This window comes from Clarias gariepinus, chromosome 26 (genome assembly GCF_024256425.1).
Source record: "Clarias gariepinus isolate MV-2021 ecotype Netherlands chromosome 26, CGAR_prim_01v2, whole genome shotgun sequence".
In the NCBI taxonomy this organism is placed as follows: domain Eukaryota; kingdom Metazoa; phylum Chordata; class Actinopteri; order Siluriformes; family Clariidae; genus Clarias; species Clarias gariepinus.
In genome coordinates, this window is record NC_071125.1 from 19,101,295 (window position 1) to 19,127,024 (window position 25,730).

At 36.4% G+C, this 25,730-nt stretch overlaps 1 protein-coding gene across 1 annotated transcript in view; it reads right to left on the minus strand.

Annotated features, from left to right (window-relative positions):
• LOC128514158 (contactin-associated protein-like 2) overlaps nucleotides 1-25,730 on the minus strand; it is a 208,283-nt gene that overhangs the window by 73,239 nt on the left and 109,314 nt on the right. Inside the window, exons 11-13 of the mRNA XM_053487883.1 lie at nucleotides 18,880-18,986; nucleotides 14,415-14,534; nucleotides 12,345-12,545 (exon numbers count right to left, since the gene is read on the minus strand). Of these exons, the coding sequence (XP_053343858.1) occupies nucleotides 12,345-12,545; nucleotides 14,415-14,534; nucleotides 18,880-18,986 (428 nt within the window). The remainder of the gene's footprint in view (nucleotides 1-12,344; nucleotides 12,546-14,414; nucleotides 14,535-18,879; nucleotides 18,987-25,730) is intronic.

Genomic DNA, 25,730 nt, shown 5'->3' on the forward strand with positions numbered 1-25,730 from the left:
AAGCATGCCTATGCATAATTCTTCTCAAAATTTATGCGTTTAAAAAAAGGATTTTAAAAAAAGTAAAAATGTACATTTCTTCTCACCTGAAAAGCACACAAACACCCAGCCCGAATCATCTGGCAGTGAAAAATATGCAATCAAGAATTATGTGAATGAAGAAAATTGATCACATAGAACTCAGTGTGCTGCAGCATATGGTTTGAATGAAAACGTTTCAATTTAATTACCATGTCTGGATGAGCTTCTAAGCCCAAAACAAACTCTGAATGCCTTTTACATTTGCATATTCATGTATTCAACTTAATTCATATAAATTGTGGGTTTTACAGCAAAATGAGATAAATCTTTTTTTTGGGGGAGTTTTAAGAATTTTTTTTAAAAAAATGTTTCTGAAAAAAACCTGACATTACAAAAAAAGGTTGTGAAAAGCATAAGAGCCACAAAAAAACAATGTGATTTTATATTTTTTCGCAAAGTGATTGAAAATGAATAAAATTCACCTTAAACACCTTAAAAGTGTGACTTAAAAAAAAAGAAGTATAGATCTAGCGTAGGCAAAGTTACCTGAGCATGTATATACTGTACATGTAGTATCTCAAATACAGGGAAACAAAAAGATTGCCTTCCTGCTATTACCTCAGTTCCTCCACTTGCTCTGGATTTCACATAGGGGGAAAAAAGTGCTTTTTCTGATACCAAATACCAACAAAGTGAAGCTTAAAAGATATTGCACAAAAACAGAAAGTGTAATTGATTTCATCGTATGAAGCAAAACAAGCATTTTGTTTAACAAGGGCAATGAAAGAATTTTAGGCTACAAGTAATAATTTGCTATCAAGCTGTTTTGTGAAATGACGGAATGAATGAATTTTTATGAATTCGGTGCAAAACAAAATAAACGCAGCCAATATGAAACAAACACAAATCATGTCACTATTCAACCTAAGCAGAAAAGAGAAGTGGATTAAAATAATTTACTTCATGGGTATTAAAATGCATTGTCTGTTTCCTGCTGCCCACCTGCTTCATGTGTTGACAGGTTAATGAGAAAGTATTGACACCTCAGTGTGAGACAAAGTAATTTGCTGGGAAAGCTGCAAATCATAGCGAGTGTCTGAAAAACAGCAGAATAAAACCCATGCATTTAAAACCCATGAGTTCATCCCGCAACGGATGTATATAATATACAGGGCAAGAATCCAAGGCCACAACCAGTAATTGTTTTGGTGGTACCCAGGGGATGTAGCATGGCTGAAATTTTCTTCCATACGTTTTTCCTGCTTTTCACCTCTCTGTTGGCGCTGGACTTTTTTCCCCTCCCATCTGCTTTTCTCTTTTGTTGTCGTCCTTCATGCCAGTGGGCTGATGTTTGGCAGGAAGAGATCTGTGGCTCCCGCCTCACAACACACATTACAGGTGGCAGATGAATTTGACAAATGAGTTCTCTCTGGTATGGGGAGGGAAGCCAAGCAATTGTGTGTCCAAGCTAAATGAAAAAGACAGTACGACAGTCCCACACTACCACTACTACTACACACACACACACAAACGTGCCAAATCCCTGCAGCACTGCATTCATCACAGCTCCATTTCGAACAAATGGAAAAAAACGGTGTGAGGTTGCATAGTGTCTTCAAATGACTGCTAGATTTTTGGATTCCATTTCAGCCCGCCCATCATGGGAAGCTGTAGAACAAACTAGGGCCTTGCTTAACATGTGGCTTCTGCCCAAAATGAGGCTTCTTTCCAGCTTTTTTTTTTTCCAACCAGGAGCTTCTAGCCAACATGCATCATGGATCCTTGTCCTAATAGATGCTCTTGACCACCGTGGGGATATTTTTTTTGTTGTCTGTAATTTTTTATATAAGGTGGCACAGAATAGATTTGACACACAAGCTGGGCTTTTAATACAGTACTGTATGTCCCTCGGAAAACATTTTTTTGTGTGTTTAGTGTAGTTTCTCCTGGTTTCTTGCTTACTTTATAAGGGGAATAAATGGACATGGACCAGCCAGACTTCTATGTAAACAACTCCTACAGTATGCAGTTCACTATAATGAACTACACCTCTATTTTTCCTAATATATATCTATCAAAAGACTTATTGGCCCAGCTGATTATCGGCCAATATTTAGGATTTTTTATTTTTTAACCCTTGTGGGGTGTTCATATTTTTGTTGTTTAGCCAGTGCTCCGGGTCTAAGAACGTATCCGGGTTCAACACAATTCAACACAATCAATTATTATTATTTTTTTAAATATGCTTAACAGATGTTTACTTCATCCTGATTACAAGCAGTATACTGTACACGGGATAAATGGTTAATATTTGCCCTTTAATTTTTGAATGCAATCTAAGAAAGGTAAAGTGCTACTCGTTTTTTTTTCTTGAAAAAATGTAATAAAAAATGACCAATTATAAATATGAGTGAAAAAAATCAATAGATTTGCAAATTAAGTTACTATTGATTTTGATTTATATAATCTTAATTAGAAGTTTAACCCTTTCACGTCATTTTATACAACAAAAGTTGAACCATGTCAGTCTAGCTAACACATTAACCCCACTGAAGACATTGCCTTTTCCTACCAGCCTATACAACACACGAGGGGCACAATTGCCCCTGTTTTTACTGTTTTCATACATTACTGTGTATGTGGTGCATATGTACTTCTTGATGTATGTACAGTACATAGTGTTTCTCTGTCCAGCTTAAATCCACACACGTCACAGCTCTTTTTTTGTTGTTGTTGCTGGCTGCAACCTAGAATAATAGGCCCAGGATTGTAAAATAGGGGGAGACGGTGCACTCACTTGTCCCACACCATCCTGATGGCAGCTAGATTGTCTCTCTGATGTCAAGCTGGTCTGTCATCTTGTTTATCAAAGTGGATAATCCAGGAAAAGATATGGAATGCTTCCAGGGACAATGTTGCATGAAAATGTTCTCTGCCGGTTTCTGCATCCTACTAGGATTCTGTGGATTCCCCCTCTGGACCTGAAAACTCCTGCAAGGATCAGAGCCCCAAAGTGGGCAAAAAAGTGTTCCAAAAAACATACCTTCCTTCTAAATTATTGCAATCCAGAATATTTTTTCTGGATTGAATCTGGGACGAAGAGCTCAAAAGAAGACTTCCTGATATCCTGCCATTCCTGTTGGCCCTGGTTACATTCTTATCACATTGGCAGCCATGCAGGGTGGCTTATTTATCGGGCAGGAAGACCATTCAATTTCACCATTTTTTGACATCCATATTTTTTCACCTGATAGCTGCTGATGCGGCTTCTGTTTCTGGAGCTGGCTGCTGATGGCCTGGTTCTGTGTCTCGTCTTCGTTTTGGAACTAGCTGATGCTCAGTCTTAACCTTTTCCTTAAAGTCACTGTCAGACTCTTAATGTTCGGAAATGTGATCCTCTTACTCTACATCATCATTATCAAAAGCATCTCTCTCTTCCAAATTCAGTTGCAATATCCTCTGAACAGAGACTCTTTTGGCCATCTTGATCAGTTGTGATAAGGAACCACAAAGTTATATTCACTGCATCCCAATTTGGGATATGAAAAATGCAATAGAATAGAAGCAAATAAAAATTGGTTTTCACAAGACAGAAAGTACAGTGTGTGGGAATGTAAGAGCAGACAGGTGTCAGTGCTTGAATTGTGCTTCAATGTTGTATGACAATGTTTGCAACCTTGTGCGGGACAACAGGGCGTGGTTCAGGGCTTCACATAAAATAAGCCAAGGCCAATGAGTCTAAAAAATAATTAATTGTATTTTTCTTTTGATAAAACATGAAAATGGGTCCCACATACGTTTTTTTTTTTTTTTACATTTTATCTTTCCTTAACATTCTGACTCCTTGTTAATAATAACTAAGCACTTAATTTTTAATTCGGCGCAAAAAAGTAAAACCCATCTTCACTGGCCGTTTTGTCTTCTTTTTGGTTTTTTTCTTCATGTGATCTACGGCAGGCAAAGTAGGTGGCGTCTACATTGCAATATACAGTATATGTCCATACATGGTCCATTCATATATTGCAATATAATAATAAATATAAAAACTAGTTTTCTATATATGGAAATTTATTATTTAATATATTGCATTATATTTTACAACATATTGCCATATATTTATTTCCGTAAAGGTAGTTCAGTTAACATTTTACTGATTTTGCTTATATTTTCAATTTTTCAATTCACAACAGACACAATTGTGATTGCCGCAAAGCAGCTTTACACAATCAAAGGAATTATTTAAGTTTGTATGAAATGTGAATGTGTATCAATCAAAATGGTCAGATAGTCCCTGATGAGCAAGCAATTTTACATTATTGACTTTATAAACCTTCAGAATCTATTTATGTTTTAAATCATTTATCTTCTCGTTGATAGAAAAAGTGTTTGAAATAGTATTAACTATTTCTAAATATTATAATATATATATATTATAATAAATATATACATTTAAAACTAAACATAAGCTGATCAGCTTTAACTCTCTTATTAATTAATACAAAGGAATAAAATGTTATAGAGCTGAGTCTCTTATGCCTTGTTTTATGCCAAGTTGTACTTCTTTCATCGCCGGCCAAATACACTCCCTGTTCAGTAATCACAGATTGAATCACAGACGAGAAATCGAAAAAGGAAATCGGAATAAGATTAACTTTTGTCTTAAAACAACTCCAGCGTGTTAAAATTCACTTACACCACTTTAGCACTGTTCTCTTAGCTCTCTCTTTCAATGCTATTTATTAGCACCATGGTTTCAGAAAATATGAGACAAAATGCTTTTAACTTGCCACATACAGATTGATCTGTCCAATCATCTTTGAAGGTTTAGTATTTCTACTGTACTTGACTTATTTTGGAGTAACCATACTGTCTCACGGTTTTCTGCGGATTTGGGCACTTTGTAGGTGTATTATCGTTGTTTCTGCATCTTTCGCGTACTCTCGTATACACTGTAAACTATTACGTACATTTTTTATTTTGCTGTTGAGTGATGTGCATAGCCACGCCCACCTTGAATGGAAGGACTACTGAAGGACTGACATTTTTATTAAATTCTGTAAAGCCAGTATTGCATGGTATTTTGACATATGCGGCTAGACAGACATAAAGGCAGAAATCATTCAGAGGCTGGTTTTTGGTCCTCACATCATTAAGATATCATTGAAAGAGCGTGCTCTGACCAATGTACAGACAAAACCTCTCTTTCATTTATATAGACACTGCTGAGAGAATTATGTCTAATGGTCTTCATATGTGGATCTCACAAGGGTACTTAGAGAAAAAATTATCACGTTTAGATATTAGCAAAAAGAATATACTGATCCTATATACAATACATGACCCTATGTACAGGTTGATTTTTTTTTTTATATCACATTCAGGTGCATCAGTGTGATATTAACAAGTCTTTTTATTATATATATATATATATATATATATATATATATATATATATATATATATATACAGTATATGTGAGGTCAATAAGTATTCGATCACCTTGTAATATTGCAAGTTTCGATTTAATTGGTCAGTTAGCATGACCTTTATAAGCAGCAAACCTAGCATAGTGTCCTTACTAAGCCCGCGCTATTTAACCTTAGCCCACAGATTCCCAAACCAAATTCGTCTGGACTACTCCAGATCTGGCTTATTTTAGTGTTCTGCCTGCATTAACAAACCTACTTATTCTTTGAAAGGGCTGCTAAGTAGTGAAGCTGTGAATGGTGCTTTAACCCTGCACGAAAATGCTGCAGATTTATTTTAGAAATATGATGAGATTGTCTGTAGTTGCTATATTGTGTCACAGCATTCTAGCATTAACCATTACAGCATGTTACGTTTAAAAAGAGGGAAGAAACGCATGATGCCTGCTGCACCTTGATTCACTTATCTTTGAGACACCAAACACACACGAATACATCAAGCATGATGGCTGGGTTTGATGATCTCTGGTTTATTTAATGCATAGAAGGATATTTAAATTTCTTGCCAAATGTCCAGTGTCTTGTACACCAGTTACATTAAAAGAACCAAGTTTAAAAAACGGTAATTGGAAAAACAGAAATCTTTCAAATAATAAAGAGAGAAAAAGAGGATAAAAAATGTTTGGGGCAAACAAACAAAAGAACGTCTCGGAAAACTCTAACTCAGCATCATAAGTCTTTTTTTATATAATGTACATTAACTATATCAACAGAAAATGCTTAGCCAAAGCTCTTTTAACTGTCCCATGTTCATTACTAGTGATGCGCGGGTGGGGTATTTTTCCAACCGGGTCCCGCTTGTATAAAATTATATGGCCGCCTGCCCGCCCCGCACCACTGTATCTATTTTTACAACCCGTCCCGCACCCGCGACCATATTCCCAAATACTTAATATAGGCTATAGGGAATTGCACGCAACATTCATGGATTTTTTTAAATTTCATTTTGTTTTTTATGACCCGCCCCGCAAATAAAGTGAATTTCTTTACCCGCCCCAACCCGACCCGCGGGTTACCTGCGGGGTCCGCGGGTTACTAGACGACCCGCGCATCACTATTCATTACTACTTTGTCCAGCTGACTGAATCAAACACATAACGCGTGTAAAGTGCTGTCTCCATTTGTATCTAAATGCATTTTGGGATTTGGGAATTCTGGAAGGTGTTTCTCCAGACAGAAGTGTTCTGCAGCCCAGGAACTGCTACAAAATGATCCATTCCTTTGTTAGATTTGCGAATATGTGAGTTGGCAATAACGTCAGACCTATGCTGTTTTTCAAATTGCGATAGACTTTTTAAACTGTTATAGTAATGGCTCTTCTCAGCAGGATTTTGCTTCGTGGCAACATTCAGAGTGGTGACATGAACTTGAATAAACGTTCATTTCGTACTCACCCTGCTGTCTGATCCTCTCAATACAGATGGCATTACTGTCAGGGAGCTTAACATGGCAGTTTTTCTATTAGTCGAAGGTGCAGGGTGCAAAGGCTTCTGTGACATTGGAATGTGAGGTTTTGTGTCACATTTAAACTAAAAGCTAAACACTCATCAAGGCAGAGAGATTAAAAAAAGGCACATGACCTACACTAGCTTTTGATGCAGGCTATTCGTTATTTTGTCGTGCAACAGTGTTTCAGTATTCTGATACAAAATGTTTTTTTTATAAATAGTTTTTTTTTCTTTTCAGTAAACCTTGAAGCTGATCACTCAATACTCAGATTTTTAACTCTTCTCTCAGTTTTTTGTTCACAAACTTTATTTTTAAAGATGTGTTTTTCCCCCCTCTATATCTGTTTTCATGCTTTGCCTGTTGGAAGGCTTTGCCCAGCAGGAAGCTCTTTGCCTGAAACAGGGCCTTCTGTCCATCATTGAGATTAGTCCAACATGGGATTCTGCCCAGAAGGAGACTCATGCACAACAAAGTACGTCTATGCACCATAGAGATTCTTTCAGACAGGGGTGTAAAAATAACAACTAAAAATAACTAATTAAATATAGTAGGCTATATTAATAAATATTTCTATCTCTGTGAGCATGGGGTTCGCATTTTCTCCCTGTGCTTGGTTTGCTTGGTGGGTTTCCATTTGCTTGGTGGGTTTCCATCGGGTTTCCTCCAACAGTCCAAAGACGTAGTTTAGGCTAATTAATGTTTCCAAGTTAATGTGTGAATAAAGGTATAAATATGTGTCTATGTGTCTGCCCTGTGATGGATTGGCACCCTATAGATGATGAGTGATATTAATACATAGTGCAAAAAATCTTCAGCCACCCCTCACTTCTTCCAAAGAGCCAGTCTTGTATTTATAATGTAGTGTTAACGAATAGTATTCCAGGGTTCATGAAGGAATAAAGGAATTTTTTTAAAGCCAGACAGTGCCCTTATATAAATCATACAAGCATTAAAAAAAAAAAAAAACTTAAGTCATAAACCAGGGAGAAACAGGTGCAGATGATGACAGATGATCAGGCCGGTGATTAGTATACCGATGATGCTGAATGCTGGCTGAGTGGTTGGAACAGACGAGAGGAAAAATGAGGTTGCTGCAGAGGTTGTTACTGTACATAAACAACATTTTTTAAAATGTATCTTTAGGCACTTTGAAGCCTGTAACAGTAAAACATTTGTTAATTTCTTTAATTTAATCTCAATCATTTAATATTTAATATGAGGGGAATTTTCAAGACTTTTGCACAATACTACAGATAGATAGATATTTTTGTTTTTAAAAATTATTTGTGCTCAAGATGAAAACCTCTTCTTCAAATTACTTTTGATCATCTGAGAAATTTACTTTTAAATAAAATATCTCTGATGCACTTGCCTGAAATTGCATCCTTATTGATCAGACTAAGCAAAGCTCAGACTGTCAATAAAGATATTGCCAAGCACAGTGGATTCTCAAACCAGAGGTAATTTAAACACAGCTGTAGAGAATCCTGGTGATGTTAGTGGAACGAAATCACTGCTGCAGCACAAGCAGATTTTCTAGCGCAACAAACACCCAGCCGGGTCCGCCTATACTTTCCGACAAAGAGCAAATCCAAATTAAATTTCCATCTGCTGAGTTCTGTCTGCTTTGTTTGTCCCAAGTTAATGAAATGTTCCCAAGCAGCAATTAACAATTTGTGCTGATACACACATGGCTCATTGCATCATTTGGGTAGAAGCACAGTGTTGAGGAATGAGCTGTAAAGGGTAATTCGGGCAATAAAGTACTGAGTTAATACATGTTGTTAAGCACTGTATTAATGCACACAGGCAAATCACAGGATTATGTTAATGTGCTTATTCTAATACTTTAGATTTTCTGTATTAGCAACTTCCAAACACATTTTGATCCTTTACTATGATGGTTAATCACAGGTTTTTTCAGGTTTTAATAATGCATTGGACAGTACTTAACCCAATTTTCATAGTCCCAGCAATCTCTGTAGCTTTTTTATTTTTTTTGCTTGATCCAGGATACAAATTTGGCCCTTTGACTAATTTGAAACATACAGTATTAATCACTGCAGTAATTATCTAAAGAAAGTATTTGCTTAGTTAAATCCAGGAAGTGATTCTGGGCTTGAAGGGTGTATGGGCTTGAAGCAAGTGTAACAAATAGTCTAGCCATAAACAAATGCAATACGTCCAACAAGACAAAGTGTCATCCTATTTCCAGTCTGAGTCACAGTAAAAAAATATAGACATGAAGGCAGCCATTTGCATGAGCTTCCATCTGCCAGCACACACAAACAAAGCTGACCATGATGATAAAGGAGCAGCGTTTGTTGGTGATAATGAAGCAGCTTGTGTTGTGTTGAACCATCTGGAGCACATGTGGCAAACTGCAGCCACAAAGCACAATCAACACAGCTGTCCCCCCGGGCATTCATCAAACAAGAGCAAGACAAGACTCCAAACCACATTATTATTATTGTTATTAAACATCTGCCCGATATACACTTTAGTCAGGAAAAATGAAGGTTACATGGACGATTAAAATACATATAATTTAAAAAGAAGAAAGGCACCTTAGTTAGTTTGGCAAAAATAGACGGTCATTATCCTTTTTCTGAAAGGTTACTTTTGACAGCATAACCTTGCAGACAAGTGTGTAAGGTATCTTAAAATTCAATCTGATTTAGCTTAAACAAAGAGAATATGCTAAGAAGAATAGAACAAATTAAGGATCCAAATGTGTTTGAAGTTGATATATAAACCAATCAGCCATAATATTAAGACCACAAAACATTTATTTATATAACAGTATGTGGTGTCACTATGTGGTAGCGGGATCATGGGCTCACCCAAGCCAGTTCCTCCAGTCCGAGCGCACAGAAAAGCCAATGCAGCACAAATCAGTGAGTCTGTGGTCATGAAGGAAAAGCACCAGTACACCCCAGTGTAGGGGAACTAGTCCAGATGTCAATCCAATAAAGCCCTTATGGAATGCACCGAACAAGCAAGTCTGATCCATGGAGGCCCCACCTTGCAACCCACAGCATCCAAAGGATCCTCTGGCAACTTCCTGGAGCCAGACACCACAGCACACTCCAGAGGTGTACATAATACTTTATAATCATTTACATAATGTTCCATTGCTGCATCCAATTTAATGAGTGGTGGAGGGTCAACACTTATGCTAGGCAATGTACGTCAACAGATTCTGTTGTTTTCCATAAAGCAGCTTCAAAAAGGTGAACTGGTGACATCACAGGAAGGAATGTAAGGAAATGATGCACAAGGCATACACTATTTGAGATGTGTGTCCTGTTTTTGTCCTCCATTCTAGATTATTAACTTTGTGCCAGAGGTACAATTTGACACTTAAATAACCATAGAAACGTCTCATTAAGGCAAGTATCTAGCATTATTCATGCAAATATACAATTTCCATGTATAACGGCTGACACTTTATTTGAAATCATACCATAATGAGAGCTTTAACTAGCTTGTTAGCATGTTATGGGGTGCAACCTCTACAGCACTTATTCAGGAACATTCTAAAAGATTAACTTCATGCCGTATTCCAGCCCTTAAAAAAAAGGTACATGATTAACATTAGAAGGTCGAGGACAAGTATGTTGTTCCTCTTGAGTTTATGCGTTTTTAATTAATCTGACGACACTTTGCTGCTACCAGGCAACAAACCAAAATCATATTTACAGAACAGAGTCTGCTTATGCTTCTGAAACTTGATTCATAAAACCAGGTGTGAGAATGGATCAGTCGAACGCAAGCGTGGGACAGATAAAAAAAAAAAAAAAAAAAACAGTTGTGAAATGTTACATGTTACAGGCATGTGTAATATGAACTAGGAAGTGATTTGTAAATATCACATTGTACATACTAAGCAAACTTATTAAAAGTGTGTGGTTTTCTTCCACAAACTTTCAAAAGTTATATTCATACCATATATTCATATTGATTAAACCAATTTTTTTTTACTTCCCGGGTTGGGAGTGTCTGATCCCACTGTAATATTAGAGCCCGTATTAACAAAGCTTCTTAGAATTCTCTCAGAGAGTTCCTATCTTAGCTTAAAAAGTTTGACCTCTGATAAAGGTCTTTGTGAAAAAAGAAAATGTGATAATAGAACAGACAATAAAATCATAATGTTTCTATATAAAGAAATTGTATAATCATGACTACAGACTACTTTATGCAAAGTTTCTGTTATAGGCTAAATATCTTAAAGATAATTAAAACAGACAAAACAGACTGTGAAAATATGTCTACTTTTAGCAACCAATTTCTACACAGTAGTTTTTAAATTCTACTATATTTAAATTCTTACATTTATTTACCATACTGTTTTTATTACGTGTAATTCATTTTAGATTGATTGCAGCAAAATGGCTCAACCTTCACCAATTTACATGATTGCAGGACGGTCTAGTTGAGTTGCACTTTGAGATGGTATATAGCCAACAATCCAAGAGAGATGGAAGGAATTAAAACAAACAGAAAACGAAATTGGACAGAAAAGCAATGTTTACTTTCAACTTTACATTTGAAATTTGGAGAATATTTCTTATTTCCACCATTTTGTCCTCTGCTATAGAAACTCTTAAGCCTCTTAAAAGTCCTCCTCTTTTCTCTTAACAATATTTACCTTAGGACATGTTTTAGGGTTACTGTAAGATGTTAATCATTTTTATCTTTACTAAGATATAGTCCTAAATTTAAGGGAAAATGTTAAAAAATTTGTCATAATTCTAATAATTTTTCATCACTAGGAGCAACTTTTAGGCTTAAGAAGCTTTGTGAATACATCCGCGGTGTTGATCTTACGGCCTGCCTTGACTTGCAGAAGAAAATAGCAGACCCTGGAAAATTCTTAATAGTAAAGTATAAATGTGTGTCGTTAACTGTTTCCTCAAACAAATGCGAAAAGATTATTCTCGTTCCTACACTGGCGACATAAATGCGACAAGCAGACGGCAACCGCTGATCAACACACTCAGCAGACTTTTATAAACAGCCATCATTCACCTGAAAAGAAAAGACTTTCGGCAAAGATACTAACGATTAGACACACGTTGGAGACAATAAGAGATAATTAACAACTGACGGTCGATTGTCTGCAGATTGATGACCATAAACAACCGACAGGCAGAGACAGGCGACGTATTGAAAACCACTATAAAAATTATAGGATAGGACTTCCATTCTTAGTTCTTTTGTGGATGTTTCCAAGTCTTTGTGTCTTACATATGAAGAAAAACTTGCACCAATTAAATCTTGAACTTTTTTAACATCAGATTAAGAATGAAACAGATTTGAAAGAAGAATACCAAATAAAAAGATAACAACATAAGACACATACTCACACACCCTCTCTATCTGTACCTGGAGTGTTGAGTAGACGTGATAAACGGCAGGTGTAGGTGATGTGCTGCTCGCAGTGATCTGCAGCATCAGTAACGGCGCTGATCTGCTCCATGGTGGCGCTGTAGTTCAGCTGTAGCACCGTGCGTCTCTCCCTGCTCGAACCCAATACGGATGTCTGAGTCGGCAGGTTGTTCGTCACCATCGTCCAAACCTTGTCCTCTGGAAACACAGCACGATACTGTTATAGGGGGGCGCTGCAATATGGCGCCACCAAATATGTTGTTAAGTGTGGGAGCTTAGGAATTAGAGAGGAGCGTTGAGGCGTGGGGTGATTATGTGTACTTTAGCAGGGAATAATCAGGTAGGGCAAGCACTGCAGCTCTGATTGTCAACATGGCAGGGTTGCCTAGCAACCGCCCCCGTCCACCGCTCTGCCTGCCTATAAACCCATGTAGTCGTCTGCAGATTTGTCCGTTGCGCAAGTCACTGTGTTACAGATACGGCATCGAGTTTTGCATTACAGTAATCTCTCTTCTGTACAATTTTGAAATGTATGAAGCGGGGTGGGCTAACGAGCCAGATCAAAATGTGCTAAAATGCATTATGTGCGCAATCATTACATAAATAGCTTTTTTGGCAGACTTTTTTTCTTTCTCCCAACCCTTTTTAGCAGCATCAGATTAATTAAATCATTGTCACAATTTAGTAATTTACACACACACACACAAGTTATAGACCTCTGTATTGAAGGTCCCATATTTTACTATTTCATCTTTGGGTGATTTGGATGATTGAGCTTAAATACCCATCGGGTAATGTACTTTTTCATACCACAAACTCCCTCTGCTTTACTACATTTTATGTAAATGAACTGCTGCTGAGCCACGCCTCCACCATCTGGGCTGAGCTTAGCAACAACATAAGGGACACTATCTACATAAATGAGGTCACATCAGGGAAAATTGGCTTGTTTAAATTCCAGCCAATACTAAAATGAAAGAGGACAAAATACAGGATTTTTTTTTTCTCTCACACACATTTTAATTTTATTTGTGTACACACACTCGGGACCCACCTGCCAGTCTACAAATGACTAAAAAGTACATTTGCATAATGTGTAAAATGTGCTGGATCAAATCCTATAAAAAAATGAAGTGGATGCCATATTGTTAAATAAGGCCTAAAGCTATATCCACTCACAAGCCACTATGTTTGATTCAGATTTTTTGATCAGATCAGATTTGCATATCATTACAGTTTACATGTGGCACAAGGGGCTTTTTTAATTATCTGACTGTAGTCAGTAATTCTCCTGTAGTTTTTCTTGTCCTGCCCCAAATATCTGCTAAATCACATATTACACTTTTCCGCTACTGAGTACTTTTTCCGCTGTCCTCCGTTGATAGACTGAAATATCTGTGCTGCCATTGATGACTGATGACGTCAGTGCCTTACACATATACTGTAAAGAGGCAAAAAGCCTGTTCTTCTAGTCACATGACCACATATCCATTATACAGTATATCAGGGACTTGAATGAAAATGACAAAATCCAGACAGTTAAATTAACATTCGACAGTGTTTTTATATGTCTAATTGCTCACAGATTAGCTGTAAAATTGTTACGTTAACACTCTGGGTATAAAATGGTAACTGTGTATTGTAAACCTCTGAATACCTAAAGGTTATCATTAGGGGTCAGTAAGGATGCATTTGAAACACATGAACATGCGGGAAATGTCCAGTAGTCCATGAATCAAATCTTTCGAGACAGTTATTAATGCCAATAGCCCAAGATCATTGCTGGAAATGTTGGGCTCAATGTATAGCAGTTAATTTCCAGTGAATTTTCCAATGAAGACTACAGAAGCTACAGCAAATTGTATTAATTTTATTAATGCACAATGCATAAAAAATCAGTATGTTTAGCATTTCAAGAAATACTTTTGGGGAAAAAGGCATTTAAAAATGTCATAATGTTCTTTATGGAGTTATGACAGCAAAAACGTCACATACACTTTAAACACACAGACTTAATTACTGTTAATAATTTACAAGTGGACTTTTGACCTTTTGTGCATAAATTACCTGTCATATTGCAAAAGACTTTGAAGGGTCCTAGAGGTCCGCTGCCATCAGGATCGATCCAGTAGACATCGGAATATTTTCCCAGGTGCTTATAAGCTTCACATGACTGTTCATACAGAGCTACAGTAGATGAAAACAGACATGATAGGACTGAGCAAAAGGTTTAAAAAATGAATAGGCACCATTTTAGCAATTGCTTGGTTTTAACATACTTTTACTTCTTTTAAATAGTAAAAACTTTTTATTTCAGGCAGATCAGTGATCATGAGATGTGTTATGTGTTACATAACAGATTCCCACTGTGAATGTGATTGCAAAATCAAAAAGAGGTACTGGTTAAATGTGAAGTGATTTAACTGTGGCGTGGGTGGTAACATATAGATGTGATCTTTCATGCAGACTCTAAAACAATAAATTAAACAAGTCTGTGCTACAAAGGTTAGGCCATCAGTAAAGCTAAATAAGGAGATGTACTGTATCTGGAGCCGCCTGTTCTATCATATCCTCCATGTTGCTATGATTATAAATAGAGGTTTCAGCACACTATTAAAAAAGAAGAAGACAGCTTTGTTTAATAAAAGGTGAGACAGGATGACATCTTTGCAACAAACTGCAGGAAGCGAACGAAGCCCTTAATGAAGAACGCCTGTCTCATGTATCTGCATAAGGTTGTATTTTGAATGACTAAATCTGACTGGTTGGAAAGTTAATATGTTGATTTTTTTTTTTTATATATATATTTTTTTAATTTGCACAATTATATGCACAATTGTGATGTTTTGTTCCCTGAGCCACTTAGTTATCACATTTGCTTTATAGCAAGGTGATCCATCCTGCTGGAAAAAGCATTGTTCCTTACCAAACTGTTCTGGGATGGACCAGGTGGACTCCAAGTTTCTCTTGGAGGATGTTTTGTACCATTCTCTATTCATGTCTATGTTTTTAGGCAAAATTTTGAGTGAGCCCATGCCCTTGGCTGAGAAGCAACCCTACAAATGAATGGTTTCAGGATGCTTTACTCTTGGCATGACATTGATGGTAGTGCTCAACTACATATATTTTAAAAAGCAGCAAAAAACAAACAAACTCAATGGACACACACCCAAAAAGAAAAAACACTTCTTTCCAGAAAAAACATCATGGACAGACTGGTATTTTGCAAAAGGTGCAGGTATTAGACTGAAATAAAGTCATTTTTTCCAATAATTTTTTGTTATTGCCTTTCTGATTGCATATGGCATCTGGAAAAAAGCTGATCTGTAGAAGAAAACATGAGCACTACAATACTTCCCAGATCTCACTTTGATCAATCACCCATGGGACGTGCCAGACAAAGTCCAATCAACAGAGGCCCAACGTCCTGATGCAAAACACCATAGCCCACCCCAGGAGGTTTTGTGGAGTTATGCTCCAAGTGGCCTCCTTATATATCACTAGGTCTTTGAACTGTGGGAGAAAATTATTCTAAACATGCACACAGACAGAGGAGAGATTTGACAGCAAAATGGAAACTTCATTTTTGCAGTTTTGTGAAAATGTACTGTATGTAGTAGATAAAATTTATGATTGATGTAATGGTAAATTTGGTTCTATCTGACATACCCAAAAACCTAAATGCATGGTTTAATGTCTGAAACCTCCCAATGGACACACACCAGCAGGACTTTTAAATAAGCACAATCCTTCCATAATTCTTTTGATTGTATTGTAAGGTTACTTTGCGACAATGACAATTGTTAAAAGCTATAAAAGTAAAAATTAATTGAATAAGCAGTTAGTTATATTTCTTTTATTGATAATTGACCAATGCTGTGTACATAGTTGGCACAGATCCATGCCGCTTGAATTTTAAGGGTTAAACCCTAAACAATATTCAGAAACATTTAGGCATTTGGCGGACGCTGTTTCAAAACTCACATTATTTTCACTGCTATTATAAGCAGGAACACACTTTACTGTACTTTAACATGAAATGCACTTATATTTTTTTCTTTCTTGATTACTCTGCCATAATGCTACAAAACTGGACTGATGGGTAGAAGAGAGAGAGAGCGAGAGAGATTAAATGTAAAGCTCTGCTTGCTAAAAAAAAAAATTGATAGGTTCACTTAGAGAGATAAGTGTGTGTGTGTGCGTGTGTGTGTGTGAGTAAAAGAGAGAGAAAGAGAGATAATGTATTGTAAAACCCCACACACTAGAATGCTCAATGTAAAACCCCACCCAACAAAACTGATATTATATATATATAAATCAGCTTAAACAATCTCCAAAAATCCACTGTATGCATTTAGTTCCCAAACAGCAATTTCTATTTCCAAGAAAAAGAAAAAAATTCTATATATATATATATATATATATATATATTTTTTTTTTTTTTTTTTTTTTTTTTTTTACCTCAAATACTATGTTTTGTTGTTGTTAGAGTTACTGAATTGTACAGCATGAGGTGCCCCTTATTTAAACATGTCATTATTAGTGGTAAAGGAGTATGCTGAGTCAAGCTAGTTTATCTACAGGGCTGTTGTGGTAACAAAAAGAGGTGGGTAATCTATGAATTATGTAATTGAGGCAAGGTGGACCACAACATTCTTGCTAAAAAAAAAAAAAGGAAAACTGTATTAAGAAAGCCAGTATGGAAGACAATATGTTGTGAAAATTATTTTATAATTATAGCCATAATGTGATTTATATTTTGTAATATTTAACTTTTTTTTCTTTTTGAAATGCACACTATGTTGTTCTGGCAAAACAATACAAAAACCCTGCCTTGTTGAGAGGCCAATCTAAAAAAAAACTTTTCAACAAGACATGGGTAAATGCTAGTCAGGGGTGGGTGAACAATATTTCAGAAATACTGTATAGGAGGTTATGTAATTTTACAAAATGTAGTTAAATTAGCTATATCTCCATGAGTTGCATACATTAGCTAGTTGAGTTTCATTAAGTAGGTTGTCAAGCTAACTTGTTAAGCTTCAAACATAATTCTTTAAAGGTACTAAAGTATTGTACATTAATCAGTTAAATTAGCAATCTTGTTTATTAGCTTGTTAATTAATGGTTGTAATTGAGTAAAAAGGTTTGCTAATTAGTTTTAGACAGCAAATTAGCTGTTAGATTAGCCAGCTAGTTATGCTTTGCCACAAGTTTCTTGAAGTAGCTAATTTTTTTTTAAGTTAATTACATCAGTTTGTTTAATTAGTTATTTAGTTGGGTGTTGTACTTTGGTCAAATTACAGTAGCTAATGTAGCCTTGTTAAATTGTTGAGTTTATCTTGCTAATTAGCTTGATTAATATGCTAGCTAACTAAGGTTTGTAATAAGGTTAGTAAAAGCAAACAATTATGGTTTTTTTTTACACCAGATTAGTTGTTAAATTAGCTTGATATTTTTCTTGTACATTAGTTAGTTCATTTAGCTAACTAGCCATGTTTTGTAATTTAGCTAGCTAATCAGCTATTTAGCTAATTTTTGACAATTGTTAAAATAGCTACTTGCTGTAGTTTTGATGCTATCACTCAGTATTCATCTGTAAAACTTAATTTTAGATTTGTCTGGAATAGTTTTCTAATGCTGATTGCTTAGAGAACTAGCAAGTCCTGCAGGATCAGGCATTATACTATAAATGTGTGGTTAGCTCTTTCCATCAGATAATGAGCACCTGACTACTATAGAAGGTTTATGTTATAAGATTTTTGACATGTAGATTTTAGCTGCCATATTTTTTTTATTGCGGCACAGTGGCGTAGTGGTTAGCACTGTCGCCTTACACCTCTGGTGTCCGGGTTCTTCCCGCATTCACGCCTTGGGGTGTGTCTATGGAGTTTAAATGTTCTCTCTGTGCTTGGTGGGTTTCCTCTGGGTTCTTCGTTTCCTCCCACAGTCCAAAGACATGCATATTAAGTTAATTGGCATTCCCACCACAGTCATTAAAAAAAAAGGAATCAATACAATGGTTACCTAATTGAACTACAGAGGTTTCTAGATTGATGGAGATAATTTTTTTTTTTTTTTATTTGACCCAGTACATAAAGTTTTCCTTAAGCTCAGGACCTCTGTACATCAGTGCTAATTGCTTACCATACAAATACAAACAAGCTAAATCTCCCACTTCCTTTACTGCTAATGACTCACTTCGTCATGGTGATGTATGTAAATGAAGGTTACACAAAGGTAAAAAAGAAAATCCCATAACTAATTATTCAAGAAATATTATCTTATTGCTAACACTTATAATGTATAAGTAACTATATAACATATATATATATAAAGTATTTACATATACATATATAAGTTTGTAACAACAAGCTGGATCAGGAAGTCATTTAAAACTTCAAAGAATTATGTGTTTTGAGAACTATAACTCAGAAATTCAACAATTAGAATTCACCAAGATACAGTACAGTACAGCTTGGAAGGACCTGCAAAGAAAATGGCATGTTTTTCAAAAGTAAGCATGCATACATACGCATGTGACAGGTGGCTCCAGTATACCCAGTGCCATCACAAGAGCAGCTGAACATGTCCCAGGTCTGAGTGCACCTTCCTCCATGCTCACAGTAATTAGGCAGGCACCTAAAACATGACAAAAGATCATTAGAGCAGAAGAACAGCGGGTTACATCAGTCTCACATCAAACATAACTGCCTTGAGGTAACCTTCGATGCGGCCGTGGACACAGCACGACCTTGAGTGTGATATTGCTAAAACTTTGCTTTTATACAACAGTTCCACAAATATGATATCAGATGTTTTTTCTTGCTAAAAGTTTTTCAGTTGATTTTGGCAGGTAACTACTCTCTCTTCAGTACTCTGGACCGTACCCACCTACACCTAGATGCTTACTGTACATATCAGATTGCTCTGATGTAACTAACTGCTGAAATAACAGTTATGAGACAGTTAAGTCAGACCTACTGTATGCGACTTATGTAACTTGAGATGCTAGATTCTAATTTTGGACTTTAAGTTAAAAACATAAATGTCACACTATAAATGAATTTATAGTAATAGCTTTCCCTTTAAACTCTTAGTATGAGATTTAAATGTTATATAATTAAATAAAACAATGACGATATCTGATTAATTTGACAAATCAAAATAGTGAATTAAGAGCATAAAAAAGCTTCAGTCCTGTGCACATATTGCAGTTACATGACCTTAATTTAGTCGACCTTACATTTGCTAGCACAAAATTAATTATTTTATAATCTGCATTACAAACACAGATGCATTTACAATATGCTAAACTTCTATACTTCTTTAAGATATTTATTTTAAAGCTCATCACTGAGCAACAGTCTTTTACTTTATTTTCAGGTTTTTCTTTGCTGTTATGTCAAAACATATTGTATTTGAAAAGACAGTCAGCAATTTCTATCCCCAGGTTTAAAAGTAAATGCTTATGCATATAAAAAAAAAAATACTCAGTCTCAGACACTTCTACTTGAATACAATCTAGAAACCTCTTGGGTGTCATTTACATGAAGGTGATTTGCATAATCTAAAACGCAAGCCCAGAAAATTGACTCAAATGTGTGGAACCCGACTCTGAATACACACAATTTTCTTTCCCCTACATTTTGAGCCTTCTATACTGTGAGTTGCTGATTCTGAATAAAACCCTTAAATTTAAATTGGTAAGAGTATGTTTTAATTACGTTTATGTATCCAGTTGTTTTTTTTTTTTGTCCAAAAGAGCCGAACACTATGTGGTTAATATTGGAATTAGAATTTGAGTAACTGATCACTGCTGAGTCATGTTGCCTTCTATTTGTATTCCGCATAATAACTTCCACTTCCATTTGCTCCCAAACCATGAAAAGAAACACAAAATGACTCTAATTATTGTAGAGAGAGTACAAAAAGTGAAAGAAGAAGGATGTTTAAATTTGTTAATTTGGGATTTTTTTAACTTCTGCAGCTGAGGTAAGTTTTTCCTGTGATGGTCTTCATGAGACCCAGTTTCATCATGGGGCTTGATGAATTTTGCAAATGCGCTGGACAATACTGTTTTTGCAAGAACTGTTCCAGAACACCTAACCTTTGTTTTATAGAATAACAACTTTTCTGAGTCAAACCCATTAGTATAGCAATAAAAAATAATACAGTAAGAAACCAAATTAACGGCCAGTCACATTTGAGCTAACCTTTGTTAGGGCCATTTCATGGGCTGACTCATGAAAATGGAAGATGGATTAGAATTTTCTTGTTCTGCCACATTCCATGATTGTGTTATACTATATGTTCTGTTAGGCTTTATTTGAGGAATATGTGGATTAATTTGGTTAAAACCCCAACCATCTGCTGCTGGAGTGCTGGAGCTCAGTAGGATAGTTTAACACCACACATTTATTGAACACACAGCACGTCCAACACCATGACACTAAGGTATTATAATCGAGACAAACTTACACCCTGAGAATATTCCTGTAAGGTGAAAACCATCTTCGTGTTGATGTATGGTAGAAAAAGTAAATAGACAGTTTTATTTTTTACTGCTTAAGTCCTATTTGGTAGCATGGTGGCATAGGGGTTAGCACTCCAGGGTCAAAGGTTCGAATCCCACCTTCAGTTCTGTGTGCATGGAGTTTGCATGCTGTTCATGCGCTTAGTCAGTTTCCTTTAGGTACTTTGTTTTTTACCAAAAGACATGCAGAGCATCCTGAGTGGCATTTTTAAATTGCTTGTAACATGTAAGTGAGTGTATGTTTGTGTGCTTGCCCCGTGTCCACTGGGATAGGCTCTAGATCCCCACAACCCGGAGCAGGGTGTTTTATTATTATTATTATTATTATTATTATTATCAAGAAGGGGAAGTAGAGCTCTAAATCATATTGTACATGCGAACTAAAAAGTGTGTCAGATGGAAATGGCCATTAATGCCTCATTAACAAAGGAGGCCTTGGGGATCATGAGTTTGCATCTCAGCAATGCCAATGCCATCCATGGCCAGGGGTCGAAGAAAACAAATTTGGCAATGATCTCAGTAAGGGAGGGGTAATCCAATCTCTCTACTGTCAATTATAGGGACATTGGGCAATAATGAGCATAAGTTCATGCATGTGATGGAAATGGGTTGATAATGCTTTACTCTGAGTGACATGCATGCCCAATGAGACAGCAATAGCAGCAAGTTGAAAAGATGTGTTTTTCAAGTTGCACAGGTCTCAAAGAAAGTATGTACAATATAAAATTTAACACTTCCCGATAGGTAACTGTTGTGTAATTTACCAAATAGGTGGGTGGATATAAGCAGACACTGAGCATCAGGAATGACAATAGGTGATGCATTTAAGCTGCACTGGCTATCTGCTCAGTTTAAATGGCATTGTTTGTGTCTGCAAGGAAAAATGTGTCTCTGTTGTAAAGGTCACATCTATAAGTAGTCCCTTGTCTGCTGTAACTGCTGTTTTCCTTTCTTGTAGCAACTTGTCTGCTGCATTTGTCTCGAATCGGGGTACTTCTCCACCTCATGCAGTCAGCTGCATGGCCCTCTCAGGCCGAAATGTCAATGTCTTTATATCATGCTTCTAAGCATCTTTGTAACACAGTTGTGGATGAGCAGTGATTCTTTTTCCAGCATTCAGCTCTCCATAAGTTATGTATTTTGTAATACAGCCATCCTTCATGTGGAGGACATGGACCATGGAGCGCAACCTGCACTGAGGACATGCTTGTAAGGCCAGCACAAGACAGGACTACGACACTGGAAATTCTGTCTTCCCAGGATATTCCCAGGATAAGATGAATGGGTCTTAGGTGGAAGTCTGGTATGTAGGTATATCCCATCTGTTTGGATGCTTTAGGAGAAAAAGAGAAAAGATCCCAAAAAATGGTTTGAGCCAGCATCCAGCAACTCTGTAGACGCTGAAGGGTTTAAAAATGCTGAAGGCGACACAGTGGTCTCCCTGGAGTAGAGATCAGAATAGTGTTATACCGATTTATTAATCTGCTTATCTATTTGTGACAACTTATCCTGTGGTAGGATTTAAGGAGATATGAATTACTCTTTCTTGAGAACACTCCCTTGATTCCCTTTTTTGTGCCTCTTTCTGGTTGATGCTATTAATGCAAAGTTCCCCTGTTTCTAGAATCTTTTTCGGATGGTCTGTCGTAAGAGTGAGTATGCATAATGTTTTTCATGGGGGCAAGATGTGATCCAGTTGGTGCCGGGGTTTTGCCCCTGGGCGTCGTCACAAAACCTTGTCTTAAAAAAAATAAATTGGCAATGCATACAGTAGATGGTGGCTTGAAGTGTATAGCTTGAGCACATGCTGACTGTGGCCATTAATTCTGCCCACACTTTCTGTCATGATCTGAGCTGACTCTGGCACTGAACATGCATCATGCACTTTTTTCCACTTTCTTCCAGTTTTTTAAACAAAAAGCACAACTTTTTATTGGTAAGACATTGGACAGTGGAAAGTCCTCTATATTAAAGAACTTCCCATGTTGGACAACTTACTAACTTTTAAACAGGAATAACACTTACACATACTGTAACATAACTCTGCTACTTCCATATATGCTAAATAAACATTTGCCTAAAAAAATTCACCACATGAATATTGCTATTAAATAATACTTTTGTAAATTATTAACCATGGATAATATGGCATGTTCTCTACAAGGCACTTGAATGCATTAAATAATTTTATTATGCATTACATAATTTTTAAGATAATATCCTTGCTTTTTCAATACTCTTTATCCATCTGTCAATAAGCAATTATATTTCCTCATTTAAAAATGTTTAGGCTGAGCTGCGAGGCAAGAACACACCACCGTCTTTATTACTTTATCAAAAGTGAATTCTTGACCTCGTAGGGTTGCTTTCAGGGGACCAAGCAGGTAAAAGTATGATGGAACGAGATCAGGACTACATCAAGGATGCTTTAATGCCTTAACAATGTTTTGCAGACTGTGGACATTGTTATGCCAGATTACAGTCCTTTGCATTTAATCTTAAATTTAGGCTTCAGCTCTTCAATGAGCATCTGGTGTGATCGTAGTGATGAATGGCTTGCCAAAGGCTGGTGCTGTAACAAACAAAAATAATCAAAAAATAAAAGAATCAAGCAAATCATCCTAATCACAGGTTCTCTACCCTGGTCCTAGAGTACCAACCTATCCTGCACAATTTGAGTTTTTTTACCTGCTTTTAACACTGGCTTCAATCAATCAGACAACTTCAGGACCAGAGATTGAAACCTGTGAACCAGATGATTCCAAAGATCTGCTTTTACCTCTCAATAAAGCACACCATATCAAGGTTTAAAAAGCTATACTTGTTATTTTATGTTGTGCCAATGCTGTTGTTAAGTTCACCCATATCAATCTTGGCAGCATCGCAGGTGAGCAAGTTCGTTCTTGGCCACTGAACAGATTTCTATCTCTATTTTCTCTCTGACTGAAGGGGTTTGAGAATGCAGAACCAGAGACATGGTCTTGTCTGCTTTGCCTTATTACTCGCTGTCCTTACTGTAATGGAAAGTGACGGTTATATAAAACAGGCATTAGAGAGAATAAAAGGAGAATCATAATATGTGAAATAACATACAGTCATCTAATCATGATAGAGACCACACACACACACACACACACACACACACACACACACACACACACACTATGCTTTCGTAACACACTTTTATAACAACAAGCTAGTTAGGATGACTCACTGTCCTCTTATTGTCCATATAAAAAAGACTATATTTAACAAATTAGATTAAATAAAGTAGTAAAAGAAGTAAATTCAATTCACTTTGCATGTATTCCTGTAACAGATCTGATCTGAAAATCTGCTGGGTAAAGTGAACTGTGAACTGATGAAGAAAAAACGAAAACCAATTAAGTTGAAGTGGGCAAGTTTTCTCTATCTGCGTTCTCAAAATTAGTTCACCACTTAGCTGATTGAGTGGTATTATTCTAATCTGTCTAAAAAATGATGAGATTTCAAGCTTTATTATTATCGTTGTATGAGCTTAGTTGTGGATTTGACGTTTGCAGTGGGCTGGGCTGCAGCGCGGAGTGGTATTGTTATAATTCAATATGCACACCAAGCAGCGAGCAATGAAATGTTGATGCAAAAACACTAATCAATAGCCACATTTTGATGAGCTACAGTTGTCCAATAATATCAAATCTTTAGTGCAGCACTCAGTAATTTATATGGCCTAGAATCAAATTGAAACTGAAATCCATGAAGCACAGACTGAAATAAACTCTATATGGACAAACATTTGTGGACACTCAAGTATCACACTCACACAATCACACTGCTTGTTGAACATTCAGCTCCTAATTTAGTTATATTGCTGTTATAATAACTTCACTTTCTAAACCTCAGTTTGTGCAATAAGTGCTCTTACTGTAGGTCCAGTGCGGGAACACAGTAATGCTACAACATACAAAGTCATTGTTTACAGTCGCATGCTTGCTTCCAGTTTGTGGCAACAATTTGGGAAAGACTGACATACATGTGTAATGATTGTGTCCATAGATGTTTTTTTTCTTTACTTCTCTGAGGACATTAGCAAGGCAACTCATCGGCATCAGTAAGATCATGCATGCAAAAGTGAGTAAAGAATTCTTCTTAGAGTATCTTATGTCACATTTTTAAAATACAATGCCCGGCCAAGGTAAACGATTTCTAATGCATCCAGAACAACTCTTTTACAATTTGAGCCTAATGAACATTGGCCTTGACGCTCGTGCCATCAAGGAAGGAAAAAAAAAATTATTACTGGGATAACATGGTCATTCAGTAACTTCAGAAAGAAATGGGCGGAACAAACAGAGCCTGCTCACATGGCTCACATCTGCTCATTTCAGTTACCACAAGCTGGCTATCTTAGCTTTAGCTTAGCTAATATGCTAAGTTGTTTAACAAGTTAATTTATACGCTAGCGTTACTTTGCATTTAATTGAACTCTGTCATCTGTACTGTATATGTTGTCCGAAGGCATCTTGTACATTGATTGCAATAATTAAAACTACAACATTGAACTATATCCAGTTATCTAAAGTGATGCATAAAGTGATGTAGATGATTGCTATCAGTTTGACTTTTAAATCATCTACTCCACTAATTATGCATATTTTTATAGTCTTTTTTTTTTTTTACCTGATAAATAAAGTTGGATATTTTAACATGGGGGTCTACGGGGATTGACTCACTGTCGGAGCCAGTGAAACTAGTGGTAATTTTAGGAACTGCACACATTGGATGCAACCTTTTTTTTTTTTTTTTAGAACCAGTGATAGCCCCTTGGTGGCCACCAAAATGATGAATGTGACGCTTACACCAAATGCAAA